Source organism: Rhinoderma darwinii, chromosome 2, assembly GCF_050947455.1.
Source record: "Rhinoderma darwinii isolate aRhiDar2 chromosome 2, aRhiDar2.hap1, whole genome shotgun sequence".
NCBI classification, from domain to species: Eukaryota; Metazoa; Chordata; class Amphibia; order Anura; family Rhinodermatidae; genus Rhinoderma; species Rhinoderma darwinii.
Genome location: NC_134688.1, coordinates 22167839 through 22184339, shown reverse-complemented (window position 1 = coordinate 22184339; position 16501 = coordinate 22167839). Strand labels below are relative to the sequence as shown.

Below are 16501 nucleotides of genomic sequence, written 5' to 3'. Positions count from 1 at the left end.
CGGCCTACGCTGCCTGCCGTCACACCCCTGGCCCTGGAACTCTGCCCCGGCCTGCCTCTGCTGCTCACCACCGCCTCTGACATTTGTGAACATACCCCACTGTAACTTGATTTTAAATGTTTCACTTTCAGTAGCAGAAATGTCATTCTTTGGCATTTGGGCCTTTTTATTGTCACTGCTGTTTAGTCACCAAATGGATCTCCTTGGATTGAGGCCCAGTCCTCTCCCCACCGCCCTGGAACTCTGCCCCGGCCTACGCTGCCTGCCGTCACCCCCTGGCCCTGGAACTCTGCCCCGGCCTGCCTCTGCTGCTCACCACCGCCTCTGACATTTGTGAACATACCCCACTTTAACTTGATTTTAAATGTTTCACTTTCAAATGTTTCACTTTCAGTAGCAGAAATGGCATTCTTTGACATTTGGGCCTTTTTATTTTCACTGCTGCTTGGTCACCAAATGGATCTCCTTGGATTGAGGCCTAGTCCTCTCCCCACCGCCCTGGAACTCTGCCCCGGCCTACGCTGCCTGCCGTCACCCCCTGGCCCTGGAACTCTGCCCCGGCCTGCCTCTGCTGCTCACCACCGCCTCTGACATTTGTGAACATACCCCACTTTAACTTGATTTTAAATGTTTCACTTTCAAATGTTTCACTTTCAGTAGCAGAAATGGCATTCTTTGACATTTGGGCCTTTTTATTTTCACTGCTGCTTGGTCACCAAATGGATCTCCTTGGATTGAGGCCTAGTCCTCTCCCCACCGCCCTGGAACTCTGCCCCGGCCTACGCTGCCTGCCGTCACCCCCTGGCCCTGGAACTCTGCCCCGGCCTGCCTCTGCTGCTCACCACCGCCTCTGACATTTGTGAACATACCCCACTTTAACTTGATTTTAAATGTTTCACTTTCAAATGTTTCACTTTCAGTAGCAGAAATGGCATTCTTTGACATTTGGGCCTTTTTATTTTCACTGCTGCTTGGTCACCAAATGGATCTCCTTGGATTGAGGCCTAGTCCTCTCCCCACCGCCCTGGAACTCTGCCCCGGCCTACGCTGCCTGCCGTCACACCCCTGGCCCTGGAACTCTGCCCCGGCCTGCCTCTGCTGCTCACCACCGCCTCTGACATTTGTGAACATACCCCACTGTAACTTGATTTTAAATGTTTCACTTTCAGTAGCAGAAATGTCATTCTTTGGCATTTGGGCCTTTTTATTGTCACTGCTGTTTAGTCACCAAATGGATCTCCTTGGATTGAGGCCCAGTCCTCTCCCCACCGCCCTGGAACTCTGCCCCGGCCTACGCTGCCTGCCGTCACCCCCTGGCCCTGGAACTCTGCCCCGGCCTGCCTCTGCTGCTCACCACCGCCTCTGACATTTGTGAACATACCCCACTTTAACTTGATTTTAAATGTTTCACTTTCAAATGTTTCACTTTCAGTAGCAGAAATGGCATTCTTTGACATTTGGGCCTTTTTATTTTCACTGCTGCTTGGTCACCAAATGGATCTCCTTGGATTGAGGCCTAGTCCTCTCCCCACCGCCCTGGAACTCTGCCCCGGCCTACGCTGCCTGCCGTCACCCCCTGGCCCTGGAACTCTGCCCCGGCCTGCCTCTGCTGCTCACCACCGCCTCTGACATTTGTGAACATACCCCACTTTAACTTGATTTTAAATGTTTCACTTTCAAATGTTTCACTTTCAGTAGCAGAAATGGCATTTTTTGACATTTGGGCCTTTTTATTTTCACTGCTGCTTGGTCACCAAATGGATCTCCTTGGATTGAGGCCTAGTCCTCTCCCCACCGCCCTGGAACTCTGCCCCGGCCTACGCTGCCTGCCGTCACCCCCTGGCCCTGGAACTCTGCCCCGGCCTGCCTCTGCTGCTCACCACCGCCTCTGACATTTGTGAACATACCCCACTTTAACTTGATTTTAAATGTTTCACTTTCAAATGTTTCACTTTCAGTAGCAGAAATGGCATTCTTTGACATTTGGGCCTTTTTATTTTCACTGCTGCTTGGTCACCAAATGGATCTCCTTGGATTGAGGCCTAGTCCTCTCCCCACCGCCCTGGAACTCTGCCCCGGCCTACGCTGCCTGCCGTCACACCCCTGGCCCTGGAACTCTGCCCCGGCCTGCCTCTGCTGCTCACCACCGCCTCTGACATTTGTGAACATACCCCACTGTAACTTGATTTTAAATGTTTCACTTTCAGTAGCAGAAATGTCATTCTTTGGCATTTGGGCCTTTTTATTGTCACTGCTGTTTAGTCACCAAATGGATCTCCTTGGATTGAGGCCCAGTCCTCTCCCCACCGCCCTGGAACTCTGCCCCGGCCTACGCTGCCTGCCGTCACCCCCTGGCCCTGGAACTCTGCCCCGGCCTGCCTCTGCTGCTCACCACCGCCTCTGACATTTGTGAACATACCCCACTTTAACTTGATTTTAAATGTTTCACTTTCAAATGTTTCACTTTCAGTAGCAGAAATGGCATTCTTTGACATTTGGGCCTTTTTATTTTCACTGCTGCTTGGTCACCAAATGGATCTCCTTGGATTGAGGCCTAGTCCTCTCCCCACCGCCCTGGAACTCTGCCCCGGCCTACGCTGCCTGCCGTCACCCCCTGGCCCTGGAACTCTGCCCCGGCCTGCCTCTGCTGCTCACCACCGCCTCTGACATTTGTGAACATACCCCACTTTAACTTGATTTTAAATGTTTCACTTTCAAATGTTTCACTTTCAGTAGCAGAAATGGCATTCTTTGACATTTGGGCCTTTTTATTTTCACTGCTGCTTGGTCACCAAATGGATCTCCTTGGATTGAGGCCTAGTCCTCTCCCCACCGCCCTGGAACTCTGCCCCGGCCTACGCTGCCTGCCGTCACCCCCTGGCCCTGGAACTCTGCCCCGGCCTGCCTCTGCTGCTCACCACCGCCTCTGACATTTGTGAACATACCCCACTTTAACTTGATTTTAAATGTTTCACTTTCAAATGTTTCACTTTCAGTAGCAGAAATGGCATTCTTTGACATTTGGGCCTTTTTATTTTCACTGCTGCTTGGTCACCAAATGGATCTCCTTGGATTGAGGCCTAGTCCTCTCCCCACCGCCCTGGAACTCTGCCCCGGCCTACGCTGCCTGCCGTCACACCCCTGGCCCTGGAACTCTGCCCCGGCCTGCCTCTGCTGCTCACCACCGCCTCTGACATTTGTGAACATACCCCACTGTAACTTGATTTTAAATGTTTCACTTTCAGTAGCAGAAATGTCATTCTTTGGCATTTGGGCCTTTTTATTGTCACTGCTGTTTAGTCACCAAATGGATCTCCTTGGATTGAGGCCCAGTCCTCTCCCCACCGCCCTGGAACTCTGCCCCGGCCTACGCTGCCTGCCGTCACCCCCTGGCCCTGGAACTCTGCCCCGGCCTGCCTCTGCTGCTCACCACCGCCTCTGACATTTGTGAACATACCCCACTTTAACTTGATTTTAAATGTTTCACTTTCAAATGTTTCACTTTCAGTAGCAGAAATGGCATTCTTTGACATTTGGGCCTTTTTATTTTCACTGCTGCTTGGTCACCAAATGGATCTCCTTGGATTGAGGCCTAGTCCTCTCCCCACCGCCCTGGAACTCTGCCCCGGCCTACGCTGCCTGCCGTCACCCCCTGGCCCTGGAACTCTGCCCCGGCCTGCCTCTGCTGCTCACCACCGCCTCTGACATTTGTGAACATACCCCACTTTAACTTGATTTTAAATGTTTCACTTTCAAATGTTTCACTTTCAGTAGCAGAAATGGCATTCTTTGACATTTGGGCCTTTTTATTTTCACTGCTGCTTGGTCACCAAATGGATCTCCTTGGATTGAGGCCTAGTCCTCTCCCCACCGCCCTGGAACTCTGCCCCGGCCTACGCTGCCTGCCGTCACCCCCTGGCCCTGGAACTCTGCCCCGGCCTGCCTCTGCTGCTCACCACCGCCTCTGACATTTGTGAACATACCCCACTTTAACTTGATTTTAAATGTTTCACTTTCAAATGTTTCACTTTCAGTAGCAGAAATGGCATTCTTTGACATTTGGGCCTTTTTATTTTCACTGCTGCTTGGTCACCAAATGGATCTCCTTGGATTGAGGCCTAGTCCTCTCCCCACCGCCCTGGAACTCTGCCCCGGCCTACGCTGCCTGCCGTCACACCCCTGGCCCTGGAACTCTGCCCCGGCCTGCCTCTGCTGCTCACCACCGCCTCTGACATTTGTGAACATACCCCACTGTAACTTGATTTTAAATGTTTCACTTTCAGTAGCAGAAATGTCATTCTTTGGCATTTGGGCCTTTTTATTGTCACTGCTGTTTAGTCACCAAATGGATCTCCTTGGATTGAGGCCCAGTCCTCTCCCCACCGCCCTGGAACTCTGCCCCGGCCTACGCTGCCTGCCGTCACCCCCTGGCCCTGGAACTCTGCCCCGGTCTGCCTCTGCTGCTCACCACCGCCTCTGACATTTGTGAACATACCCCACTTTAACTTGATTTTAAATGTTTCACTTTCAAATGTTTCACTTTCAGTAGCAGAAATGGCATTCTTTGACATTTGGGCCTTTTTATTTTCACTGCTGCTTGGTCACCAAATGGATCTCCTTGGATTGAGGCCTAGTCCTCTCCCCACCGCCCTGGAACTCTGCCCCGGCCTACGCTGCCTGCCGTCACCCCCTGGCCCTGGAACTCTGCCCCGGCCTGCCTCTGCTGCTCACCACCGCCTCTGACATTTGTGAACATACCCCACTTTAACTTGATTTTAAATGTTTCACTTTCAAATGTTTCACTTTCAGTAGCAGAAATGGCATTCTTTGACATTTGGGCCTTTTTATTTTCACTGCTGCTTGGTCACCAAATGGATCTCCTTGGATTGAGGCCTAGTCCTCTCCCCACCGCCCTGGAACTCTGCCCCGGCCTACGCTGCCTGCCGTCACCCCCTGGCCCTGGAACTCTGCCCCGGCCTGCCTCTGCTGCTCACCACCGCCTCTGACATTTGTGAACATACCCCACTTTAACTTGATTTTAAATGTTTCACTTTCAAATGTTTCACTTTCAGTAGCAGAAATGGCATTCTTTGACATTTGGGCCTTTTTATTTTCACTGCTGCTTGGTCACCAAATGGATCTCCTTGGATTGAGGCCTAGTCCTCTCCCCACCGCCCTGGAACTCTGCCCCGGCCTACGCTGCCTGCCGTCACACCCCTGGCCCTGGAACTCTGCCCCGGCCTGCCTCTGCTGCTCACCACCGCCTCTGACATTTGTGAACATACCCCACTGTAACTTGATTTTAAATGTTTCACTTTCAGTAGCAGAAATGTCAATCTTTGGCATTTGGGCCTTTTTATTGTCACTGCTGTTTAGTCACCAAATGGATCTCCTTGGATTGAGGCCCAGTCCTCTCCCCACCGCCCTGGAACTCTGCCCCGGCCTACGCTGCCTGCCGTCACCCCCTGGCCCTGGAACTCTGCCCCGGCCTGCCTCTGCTGCTCACCACCGCCTCTGACATTTGTGAACATACCCCACTTTAACTTGATTTTAAATGTTTCACTTTCAAATGTTTCACTTTCAGTAGCAGAAATGGCATTCTTTGACATTTGGGCCTTTTTATTTTCACTGCTGCTTGGTCACCAAATGGATCTCCTTGGATTGAGGCCTAGTCCTCTCCCCACCGCCCTGGAACTCTGCCCCGGCCTACGCTGCCTGCCGTCACCCCCTGGCCCTGGAACTCTGCCCCGGCCTGCCTCTGCTGCTCACCACCGCCTCTGACATTTGTGAACATACCCCACTTTAACTTGATTTTAAATGTTTCACTTTCAAATGTTTCACTTTCAGTAGCAGAAATGGCATTCTTTGACATTTGGGCCTTTTTATTTTCACTGCTGCTTGGTCACCAAATGGATCTCCTTGGATTGAGGCCTAGTCCTCTCCCCACCGCCCTGGAACTCTGCCCCGGCCTACGCTGCCTGCCGTCACCCCCTGGCCCTGGAACTCTGCCCCGGCCTGCCTCTGCTGCTCACCACCGCCTCTGACATTTGTGAACATACCCCACTTTAACTTGATTTTAAATGTTTCACTTTCAAATGTTTCACTTTCAGTAGCAGAAATGGCATGACCTGCCTAGGTAGAGTCGTGTGTTAACCTTAAACCATACTATCCCCCACCCCCATTTAGTAACGACACATGACACCGAGGTTGGATGTGAAATGGCCACAGCAGCCGTTTATTAATTTCACAGTTTTATAAAAACAATTTAAATCCGAAACATTCGGATAACTAGTTAGGAATCCACCAGAGAATTCCTCCTAATAATTCACATGACCCAACATGGGTCAGAATCATAAATAACCATTAAACGTTAACATTAACCCGAGCAGAGGAAGTCCTTGAAGCCCCTTCAGATGTTCCTTTCAAGAACACACCGAATTAGCCATCTGCAAACCACTAATTACCTCCAGCCGTAAACCAGCTCGGAAGCACCGTTCACCTCTGCAGATGGCTCCACCCACTAGAAGTCCACTTCAAGGGGATAACACCCGTTGAAGCCCTCAAGTGATATACCGACCACTAGAAGTCCACTTCAAAGGGATAACACCCGATGAAGCCTTCAAGTGACATACCTTCTACCAGAAGACCACTTCAAAGGGATAACACCCGATGAAGTCTTCAACCATGTACCTTTTTTGGGGGACGCATACCCCCGATGCGACCCCCCCACCATTTTGTACTGACTGGCCTCAAGGACTCCCCCCGCCAGCTGCCATGACAACAGAACCTACTCCGGAAAAAAGAAAAACATGTTAAATAAACACACAAAATAAAACACAACGCTCATATACGGACGTACAGAAGACCTAAGGAGTAACAAAACAAGGGTGGGAGGGTGGGAGCTTTGCTTCTTGTGTACTACTCCTCCCGCTGCTTCCGGCTCAATGCCGAGAAACAGCGGGAAGCGCAGCAACGGCCCCCCCGTCCCCCCTAGCTCCTCCCCGTCCCTCCTTCAGCTTCTTCACCTTTCCCTCACCTCTTAACATTAACCCTTTCCCTACCAGGACGGTCATGTCGGCTTCCCTCAAGCCTGCAGCTGCGTCCAGCCTCTTCTTGACCTGCCTAGGTAGAGTCGTGTGTTAACCTTAAACCATACTATCCCCCACCCCCATTTAGTAACGACACATGACACCGAGGTTGGATGTGAAATGGCCACAGCAGCCGTTTATTAATTTCACAGTTTTATAAAAACAATTTAAATCCGAAACATTCGGATAACTAGTTAGGAATCCACCAGAGAATTCCTCCTAATAATTCACATGACCCAACATGGGTCAGAATCATAAATAACCATTAAACGTTAACATTAACCCGAGCAGAGGAAGTCCTTGAAGCCCCTTCAGATGTTCCTTTCAAGAACACACCGAATTAGCCATCTGCAAACCACTAATTACCTCCAGCCGTAAACCAGCTCGGAAGCACCGTTCACCTCTGCAGATGGCTCCACCCACTAGAAGTCCACTTCAAGGGGATAACACCCGTTGAAGCCCTCAAGTGATATACCGACCACTAGAAGTCCACTTCAAAGGGATAACACCCGATGAAGCCTTCAAGTGACATACCTTCTACCAGAAGACCACTTCAAAGGGATAACACCCGATGAAGTCTTCAACCATGTACCTTTTTTGGGGGACGCATACCCCCGATGCGACCCCCCCACCATTTTGTACTGACTGGCCTCAAGGACTCCCCCCGCCACCGCGAAACAGGCCTTGACCACCTTAAGCCTGTGAGTTCCTCCACACCACCACCGCCCTTTCTATGCCTTCTGCTATAGCCAAGCTCCAAATATCAATGCCAACCTCGGTCAGATGAACCCCGTCACTCCTCCAGAAATTCCCCAATCCTGACTCCAAATCCCTATGCCTCACGCAAATGCCCCCGTTCTTTGCCACAAAACGGGACACCGCCCGGTTAACTTTTATCCGAGCCTTATTGACTCTCTCCACCGATCTAGCTAACCGCCAATGCTTCCTTGGGACTATGTCCGACCACACTACCACCAACTTGGGATAAGATACCCACAAACACAACAAATCATGTTTGATATCCCGCACCAACTCACGAAAAGGGCGGACTCCTAAGTCATTCCCACCCACGTGCAACACTAAAACCTCCGGAACCCTATCAAGCCGCACATATGTCTGGAATTCCGCCAACACCCTGTTCCACGACATACCTCTAAACCCCAGCCAATGCACAACCGCATCCTGTCGCGGAATGCGCAACTGGCGACCATCCGGGCGGACGTCCGCCCTCAAAGCCCCCCAGTGCACGTACGAATGACCCATCAACCACACCAGACAAGGAGGCGAATCTGAAACGGAAAACACAGTTAGGCACCACCATATACATTTGCAAGCATAAACAACAAAATTACAACATATGGGGGCGGACATAGGACTTAAACCTTTTAGACTCCCAACGACCAATACGCCTCACCCCCTCATCATCCAACCCCCAGCGCCCTGCTTCCGTTGCTGCGCCAATCCGGAAGGAATGAGATGAATATGAGCCTGCCGCAACCCCAACCGCCGTCAAACATTTTTTAAAAACAGCTCCAAACTGAAACCTGGACAAGAACGACCCGTCCACATGACATAACAAAGGCAAATCTGGAGACCCCCTGTTTTTTGTAAAACCACGCATGCACTCTACTGGGCACATGACCGACCCCGGGAGAGCGAACAAAACTATCAGTTTTCCCTTCCCTAATTGGTCAGTTTTTGATCTACGCAACCATACCTCCAACCGATCTGCAAAAAGGCTCACCTCCCCAGATCTCAGCCCCCCTGCCTGTTTAGTACTTGGCGACACCAACTCACCTATTCTAAATGCTCCGAAGAACGCCAACGAGAAAGCCAACCGAAACAAATCCATTTCATCTGAAGAACGACATACCGATGCCAATGAACCACCCAACAAGCCCAGCAAAGCAAACGACACCGGCCTTCTACTATCCGCCTCCACCCTACCTCTGCGCAACCCCTTCAAAGCCTGCGATACCAGAAATTCCTTCGATACATCCCGCAAGCCCCGCAACTTAAGCCCAAACGCCACCGCGGATATAAACCGGTTCACCTTCGCTACTGAAAACCCCGCCTCCCAGGCATCCCCTAACCAATACAAAAGTGCCACCAACCTGTCTCTATCCGTATTGACATCACCCAACTCTCTTACCCACTCCTCCCACTGCCTCCAACAAGCAGCATAAGCCCTCCACGTCGTGCCCGCCAAAGACCTTTGTAACAGCTGCTCTACGGGACCGATACCAGATCCCATAGATAATCCGGACACGCCAAACCAATACGTTCCGCTCCCGGAGCCAATTGCCGAAACCGATCCCACTGCGAGCGAGAAAGAGCATCAGCAACACAATTCCGTACACCCGGGACATGCACCGCCACCACCCACGCGTTCAGCGACAAACACACCAACACTAAATGTCGCAACAATTGAACTACCGGAGGAGAGGACGCCGTGATGTTATTAATGGCAAGCACCACACCCATGTTGTCGCAGTAAAAACGGACCTTCTTATCCCTGAGCCTGTCCCCCCAAATGGTAGCCGCCACCACGATGGGAAACAGCTCGAGCAGGGCCAGATTCCGCGTCAATCCACTGGACACCCAGCTAGCCGGCCATTGACCTGCGCACCACGGACCTCCCCCGTAAGCTCCAAAGCCACCCGCCCCAGCCGCATCCGTGAAAATATTCAGATCACTCGTATCCTGCGCTGGGGCCATCCATAGCGAGCGACCATTGTACTGGCCCAAGAAGTCATCCCAAACCTGAAGATCAGCTCGGTGCTCCTCCTTGAGCCTCACAAAATGATGCGGCGCCCGCACTCCCGCCGTTGCCGCCGCCAACCTTCTACCAAACACCCTCCCCATCGGCATAATCCGGCAGGCGAAATTCAACTTCCCCAGCAGCGACTGAAGCTCCCTCAACGACATTTTCTTCCTTCTACAAGCCCGTCGCACCTCCAGCCTCAAAGCACCCAGCTTATCCGCCGGGAGCCGACACTCCATTGCCACCGAGTCAATTTCGATTCCCAAGAAACAAATCGTCGCTACCGGGCCCTCCGTTTTTTCCGGCGCCAAAGGGATCCCAAAATCCCTCGCCACCTTCTGCAGGGCATGAAGCAAGTTACCGCAAACCGGCGAACCCCCCGGGCCAACGCACAAAAAATCATCTAAGTAATGGATCAACGAATCGACCCCGGATACTCCCCTCGTTACCCACTCCACGAAGCTACTAAACGCCTCGAAGTATGCACAAGAAAGAGAACACCCCATCGGAAGGCACCGATCCACGTAAAAGGCCCCATTCCAAAAACAGCCCAACAGCCGTTGGCTTTCTGGATGCACCGGCAACAACCTGAACGCCGCCTCGATGTCGGTTTTTGCTAGCAGCGCCCCCGGACCCGCAGCCCGCACTAACCCCACCGCCTTATCGAATGAGGTATAAACTACGGAACACAACTCGTGATCAATCCCGTCGTTTACCGACGAACCTTTGGGATACGATAAATGTTGAATCAAACGAAACTTTCCGGGCTCGCGTTTAGGGACAATACCCAAAGGGGACACAACTAAATCTTTCACCGGCGACTCCACAAATGGCCCCGACATGCGCCCCAACGAAACTTCTTTTAACAACTTTTCCGACACGACTTCCGCATGCACGTAAGCCGATTTTAAATTTCTCCGCGTAACCGGAACCTCATAAGGAGGCGGAGGAATAACAAAACCAACACTAAACCCTTCATAAAGCAACTTAGCCGCCGCCCTATCCGGATACTCATTTAGATAAGGGGCCATCCTTTCCACCCTCACCGGCGACACCCCCTTGACCAGCCCCGTGCTGGTTCCCGGACCTCTTTTTTCGCAGACATTTTGCCGCCCCGTGTGATGCACCATTACACTCGGAGCACACGTGCTTGAACTTGCACGTGGCCCCGAACTTACACTGGCCTTCATTGAATTGCCAGCAAAACCCCGCCTTTCCCCCGCCGCTTGGTCCACTCTGACTAGTCTGGCCTCCCTGGCCACCGCTCCCGGGAAAGGGCTGCCTAACCGGAACCGTAACCCGTAACCAGAGAGCAATATCCTTCTGGTCCCACCGAATCGCCGGCCGAACCGCCTTCCGCTGACGGAATTGCTCATCATATCGCAGCCACGCCTGACCCCCATACGCCCTATGAGCCTCCCCAATAGCATCAAAATAACAAAATAACGCCGAACAATTTTCCGGCGCCTTTTCCCCATCACACTAGCCAATATGGCGAACGCCTGCGACCAATTAACGAACGTCTGCGGGATAAGCCTATACCGCCGCCGTTCCTCCTCGTCCTTTTTACTCTCATCCCGCTTGCTCTTATCCAAATTGAATTTAGCCAGCGGCAAGAGAGAAAAAATTTCAACATATTCATCTTTCCAGATCCGATCACGCACCTCCTGCTTTAAATGCGCCCCCAACGGACCCTCAAAACAAACATACACCTCCCCCCGAGCACGATCGTCCATGCGCACTCGATCGCCGTCCTTCTGTGCCTCAGTCTGCACCGACACCGCGACCGCCTCTCTAACCGCCACCACAGGACGCGCCTGCAACGATCCCACTTCCCTGGGGCCTTCCCAAACTACCGCAGGGGACACTTCCGTTACTACCGGCGCCGCGGCCCTATCCAGGCGCCCCACCAGCTCCCGTAAGCAACCCACTAAATCTGCCAAACCCGCTCCGTCGCGTCCGCCCGCGCCACTACCGGCCCCCGATGCTATGCTAGCAGCCCCCCCGCCGACACCCGACATAAAAATCGCTGGATAAGACAATAAAGGAGTTATGCACTCACCGGGCTGCACAGGCGCTGTGTTCCCGTCAGCCGGACCATCCTGACCTCGACGATAAACGTCCAGTTCACCTTCCTCCAGTTCTTCTCTCGCCGACGACTGTCCCTCCCAACGACCTCTTCGGAAAGGGGATGAGGACGCGCTGACCGATGGGCCGGCAACCTGCCGCCCGACCGCCGGGACCCAGACTTCCGACCGGACCTGTTGCCTCGACGTCGCTGCAGATCTAGTCGTCCGTCTAGACGATCCTGACGAAGCCTGCCCCCTGGCCGGAACATCACCATGCGGGGCGGCCGTACCTTGCTCTTGACATCTTCCATCTGATGGGGGAGGGGTGACAGGGAGCCCGGCCTGCGACTCCCTGCTTACCGCCGGACCCCGTCGCGGCCTGGGATTCCTGCCAGGACGCAGGGCCTGGGAAGGGGCGGTCCTCCCAGCTGCCTGGCCTGCAGCGTCCGGGATCGGGCTCCCTCTGCGACGCCGTGTCCGCGGGACTACCTCCGGACTCAGGCGCTCTGGAGGTCGGGACCGCCGAGAGGGACGGGTCGACACAGCCTGCATCGCCGTCACCCCTGCTACCGCTCTCTGCCTGCCCAGCGCAGGAGCGGTTGTTGCCGACTCCCCCCCCGCCGCCATAGCCATGCTCGTAGTGGGGCCGGGGGAGGGGAGCCTGTCCCTTACAACAGACCCCGAACGCCGTGCCCGACGTGGCGAAACGGCGTCCGGGATCCGCGTTAATGCAGCCACGGTCTCCTCCAGCCATCCGGGACCGTGGTGCACAGCAGCGGCACGCAGCCGCTCTAAAATCAGGGCCTCTGCCATACTAAAAAGCCGGGCAACGGGGAGCTTTGCTTCTTGTGTACTACTCCTCCCGCTGCTTCCGGCTCAATGCCGAGAAACAGCGGGAAGCGCAGCAACGGCCCCCCCGTCCCCCCTAGCTCCTCCCCGTCCCTCCTTCAGCTTCTTCACCTTTCCCTCACCTCTTAACATTAACCCTTTCCCTACCAGGACGGTCATGTCGGCTTCCCTCAAGCCTGCAGCTGCGTCCAGCCTCTTCTTTCTTTGACATTTGGGCCTTTTTATTTTCACTGCTGCTTGGTCACCAAATGGATCTCCTTGGATTGAGGCCTAGTCCTCTCCCCACCGCCCTGGAACTCTGCCCCGGCCTACGCTGCCTGCCGTCACACCCCTGGCCCTGGAACTCTGCCCCGGCCTGCCTCTGCTGCTCACCACCGCCTCTGACATTTGTGAACATACCCCACTGTAACTTGATTTTAAATGTTTCACTTTCAGTAGCAGAAATGTCATTCTTTGGCATTTGGGCCTTTTTATTGTCACTGCTGTTTAGTCACCAAATGGATCTCCTTGGATTGAGGCCCAGTCCTCTCCCCACCGCCCTGGAACTCTGCCCCGGCCTACGCTGCCTGCCGTCACCCCCTGGCCCTGGAACTCTGCCCCGGCCTGCCTCTGCTGCTCACCACCGCCTCTGACATTTTTGAACATACCCCACTTTAACTTGATTTTAAATGTTTCACTTTCAAATGTTTCACTTTCAGTAGCAGAAGTGTCATTCTTTGACATTTGGGCCTTTTTATTTTCACTGCTGTTTGGTCACCAAATGGATCTCCTTACCTACCAGCAATCACCCTGGAACTCTGGCTGGGCATGGGGATGCAAGTTGCTCCCGCTGACTCCCACCGGGACCTACCTGCAATCACCCTGGAACTCTGGCTGGGCATGGGGATGCAGGTTGCTCCCGCTGCCCCCCTTCCACCCCACCGGGACCTACCAGCAATCACCCTGGAACTCTGGCTGGGCATGGAGATGCGGGTTGCTCCCCCTTCCACCCCACCGGGACCTACCAGCAATCGCCCTGGAACTCTGGCTGGGCATGGGGATGCAAGTTGCTCCCGCTGCCCCCCCACCGGGACCTACCTGCAATCACCCTGGAACTCTGGCTGGGCATGGGGATGCATGTTGCTCCCGCAGCTCCCCTTCCACCCCACCGGGACCTACCACCAATCACCCTGGAACTCTAGCTGGGCATGGGGATGCAGGTTGCTCCCGCTGCCCCCCCACCGGGTCCTTCCAGCAATCACCCTGGAACTCTGGCTGGGCATGGGGATGCATGTTGCTCCCGCTGGCCCCCAACGGGACCTACCTGCAATCACCCTGGAACTCTGGCTGGGCATGAGGATGCAGGTTGCTCCCGCTGCCCCCCCACCGGGACCTACCACCAATCACCCTGGAACTCTGGCTGGGCATGGGGATGCAGGTTGCTCCCGCTGGCCCCCCACCGGGACCTTCCTGCAATCACCCTGGAACTCTGGCTGGGCATGGGGATGCAAGTTGCTCCCGCTGCCCCCCCCCACCGGGTCCTTCCTGCAATCACCCTGGAACTCTGGCTGGGCATGGGGATGCATGTTGCTCCCGCTGGCCCCCAACGGGACCTACCTGCAATCACTCTGGAACTCTGGCTGGGCATAGGGACACAGGTTGGTCCCGCTGCCCCCCCCTTCCACCCCACCGGGACATACCTGCAATCACCCTGGAACTCTGGCTGGGCATGGGGATGCAGGTTGCTCCCGCTGCCCCCCACCGGGACCTACCACCAATCACCCTGGAACTCTGGCTGGGCATGGGGATGCAGGTTGCTCCCGCTGCCCCCCCACCGGGTCCTTCCAGCAATCACCCTGGAACTCTGGCTGGGCATGGGGATGCATGTTGCTCCCGCTGCCCCCCCACCGGGACCTACCACCAATCACCCTGGAACTCTGGCTGGGCATGAGGATGCAGGTTGCTCCCGCTGCCCCCCCACCGGGACCTACCACCAATCACCCTGGAACTCTGGCTGGGCATGGGGATGCAGGTTGCTCCCGCTGCCCCCCCCACCGGGACCTACCACCAATCACCCTGGAACTCTAGCTGGGCATGGGGATGCAGGTTGCTCCCGCTGCCCCCCCACCGGGTCCTTCCAGCAATCACCCTGGAACTCTGGCTGGGCATGGGGATGTAGGTTTCTCCCGCTGCCCCCCACCGGGACCTACCACCAATCACCCTGGAACTCTGGCTGGGCATGGGGATGTAGGTTTCTCCCGCTGCCCCCCCCACCGGTACCTACCACCAATCACCCTGGAACTCTGGCTGGGCATGAGGATGCATGTTGCTCCCGCTGGCCCCCAACGGGACCTACCTGCAATCACCCTGGAACTCTGGCTGGGCATGGGGATGCAGGTTGCTCCCGCTGCCCCCCCCACCGGGACCTACCACCAATCACCCTGGAACTCTAGCTGGGCATGGGGATGCAGGTTGCTCCCGCTGCCCCCCCACCGGGTCCTTCCAGCAATCACCCTGGAACTCTGGCTGGGCATGGGGATGTAGGTTTCTCCCGCTGCCCCCCCACCGGGACCTACCACCAATCACCCTGGAACTCTGGCTGGGCATGAGGATGCAGGTTGCTCCCGCTGCCCCCCACCGGGACCTACCACCAATCACCCTGGAACTCTGGCTGGGCATGGGGATGCAGGTTGCTCCCGCTGCCCCCCCACCGGGACCTACCACCAATCACCCTGGAATTCTGGCTGGGCATGGGGATGTAGGTTTCTCCCGCTGCCCCCCCACCGGTACCTACCACCAATCACCCTGGAACTCTGGCTGGGCATGGGGATGCAGGTTGCTCCCGCTGCCCCCCCACCGGGACCTACCACCAATCACCCTGGAACTCTGGCTGGGCATGGGGATGCAGGTTGCTCCCGCTGCCCCCCCACCGGGACCTACCACCAATCACCCTGGAACTCTAGCTGGGCATGGGGATGCAGGTTGCTCCCGCTGCCCCCACCGGGTCCTTCCAGCAATCACCCTGGAACTCTGGCTGGGCATGGGGATGTAGGTTTCTCCCGCTGCCCCCCCACCGGGACCTACCACCAATCACCCTGGAACTCTGGCTGGGCATGGGGATGTAGGTTTCTCCCGCTGCCCCCCCCACCGGTACCTACCACCAATCACCCTGGAACTCTGGCTGGGCATGGGGATGTAGGTTTCTCCCGCTGCCCCCCCCACCGGTACCTACCACCAATCACCCTGGAACTCTGGCTGGGCATGGGGATGTAGGTTTCTCCCGCTGCCCCCCCCACCGGTACCTACCACCAATCACCCTGGAACTCTGGCTGGGCATGAGGATGCATGTTGCTCCCGCTGGCCCCCAACGGGACCTACCTGCAATCACCCTGGAACTCTGGCTGGGCATGGGGATGCAGGTTGCTCCCGCTGCCCCCCCCACCGGGACCTACCACCAATCACCCTGGAACTCTAGCTGGGCATGGGGATGCAGGTTGCTCCCGCTGCCCCCCCACCGGGTCCTTCCAGCAATCACCCTGGAACTCTGGCTGGGCATGGGGATGCATGTTGCTCCCGCTGCCCCCCCACCGGGACCTACCACCAATCACCCTGGAACTCTGGCTGGGCATGAGGATGCAGGTTGCTCCCGCTGCCCCCCCACCGGTACCTACCACCAATCACCCTGGAACTCTGGCTGGGCATGGGGATGCAGGTTGCTCCCGCTGCCCCCCCACCGGGACCTACCACCAATC

The 16501-nt window shown here is 55.4% G+C and overlaps 1 protein-coding gene across 1 annotated transcript; it reads right to left on the bottom strand.

Moving 5' to 3' along the window:
• Positions 1-7138: 7138 nt before the first annotated feature.
• LOC142740408 (uncharacterized) lies at positions 7139-12557 on the bottom strand. Its single transcript, XM_075849948.1, has 2 exons — positions 11915-12557; positions 7139-8377 (listed from the first exon to the last, which is right to left on the bottom strand). Exons 1-2 carry the CDS (start codon positions 12552-12554, stop codon positions 7782-7784), a joined length of 1236 nt encoding a protein of 411 aa, XP_075706063.1. The 5' UTR covers positions 12555-12557; the 3' UTR covers positions 7139-7781.
• Between the last annotated feature and the right edge of the window lie 3944 nt (positions 12558-16501).

What these genes read in the sequence shown, in the direction of transcription:
- LOC142740408 (XM_075849948.1), bottom strand. Translation starts at nt 12,554, where the DNA reads ATGGCTATGGCGGCGGGGGGGGAGTCGGCAACAACCGCTCCTGCGCTG. An exon ending in CACAGCGCCTGTGCAGCCCG is followed by an intron (nt 8,378 to 11,914) that starts GTGAGTGCATAA and finishes TTTCCGTTTCAG; the next exon opens with ATTCGCCTCCTTGTCTGGTG.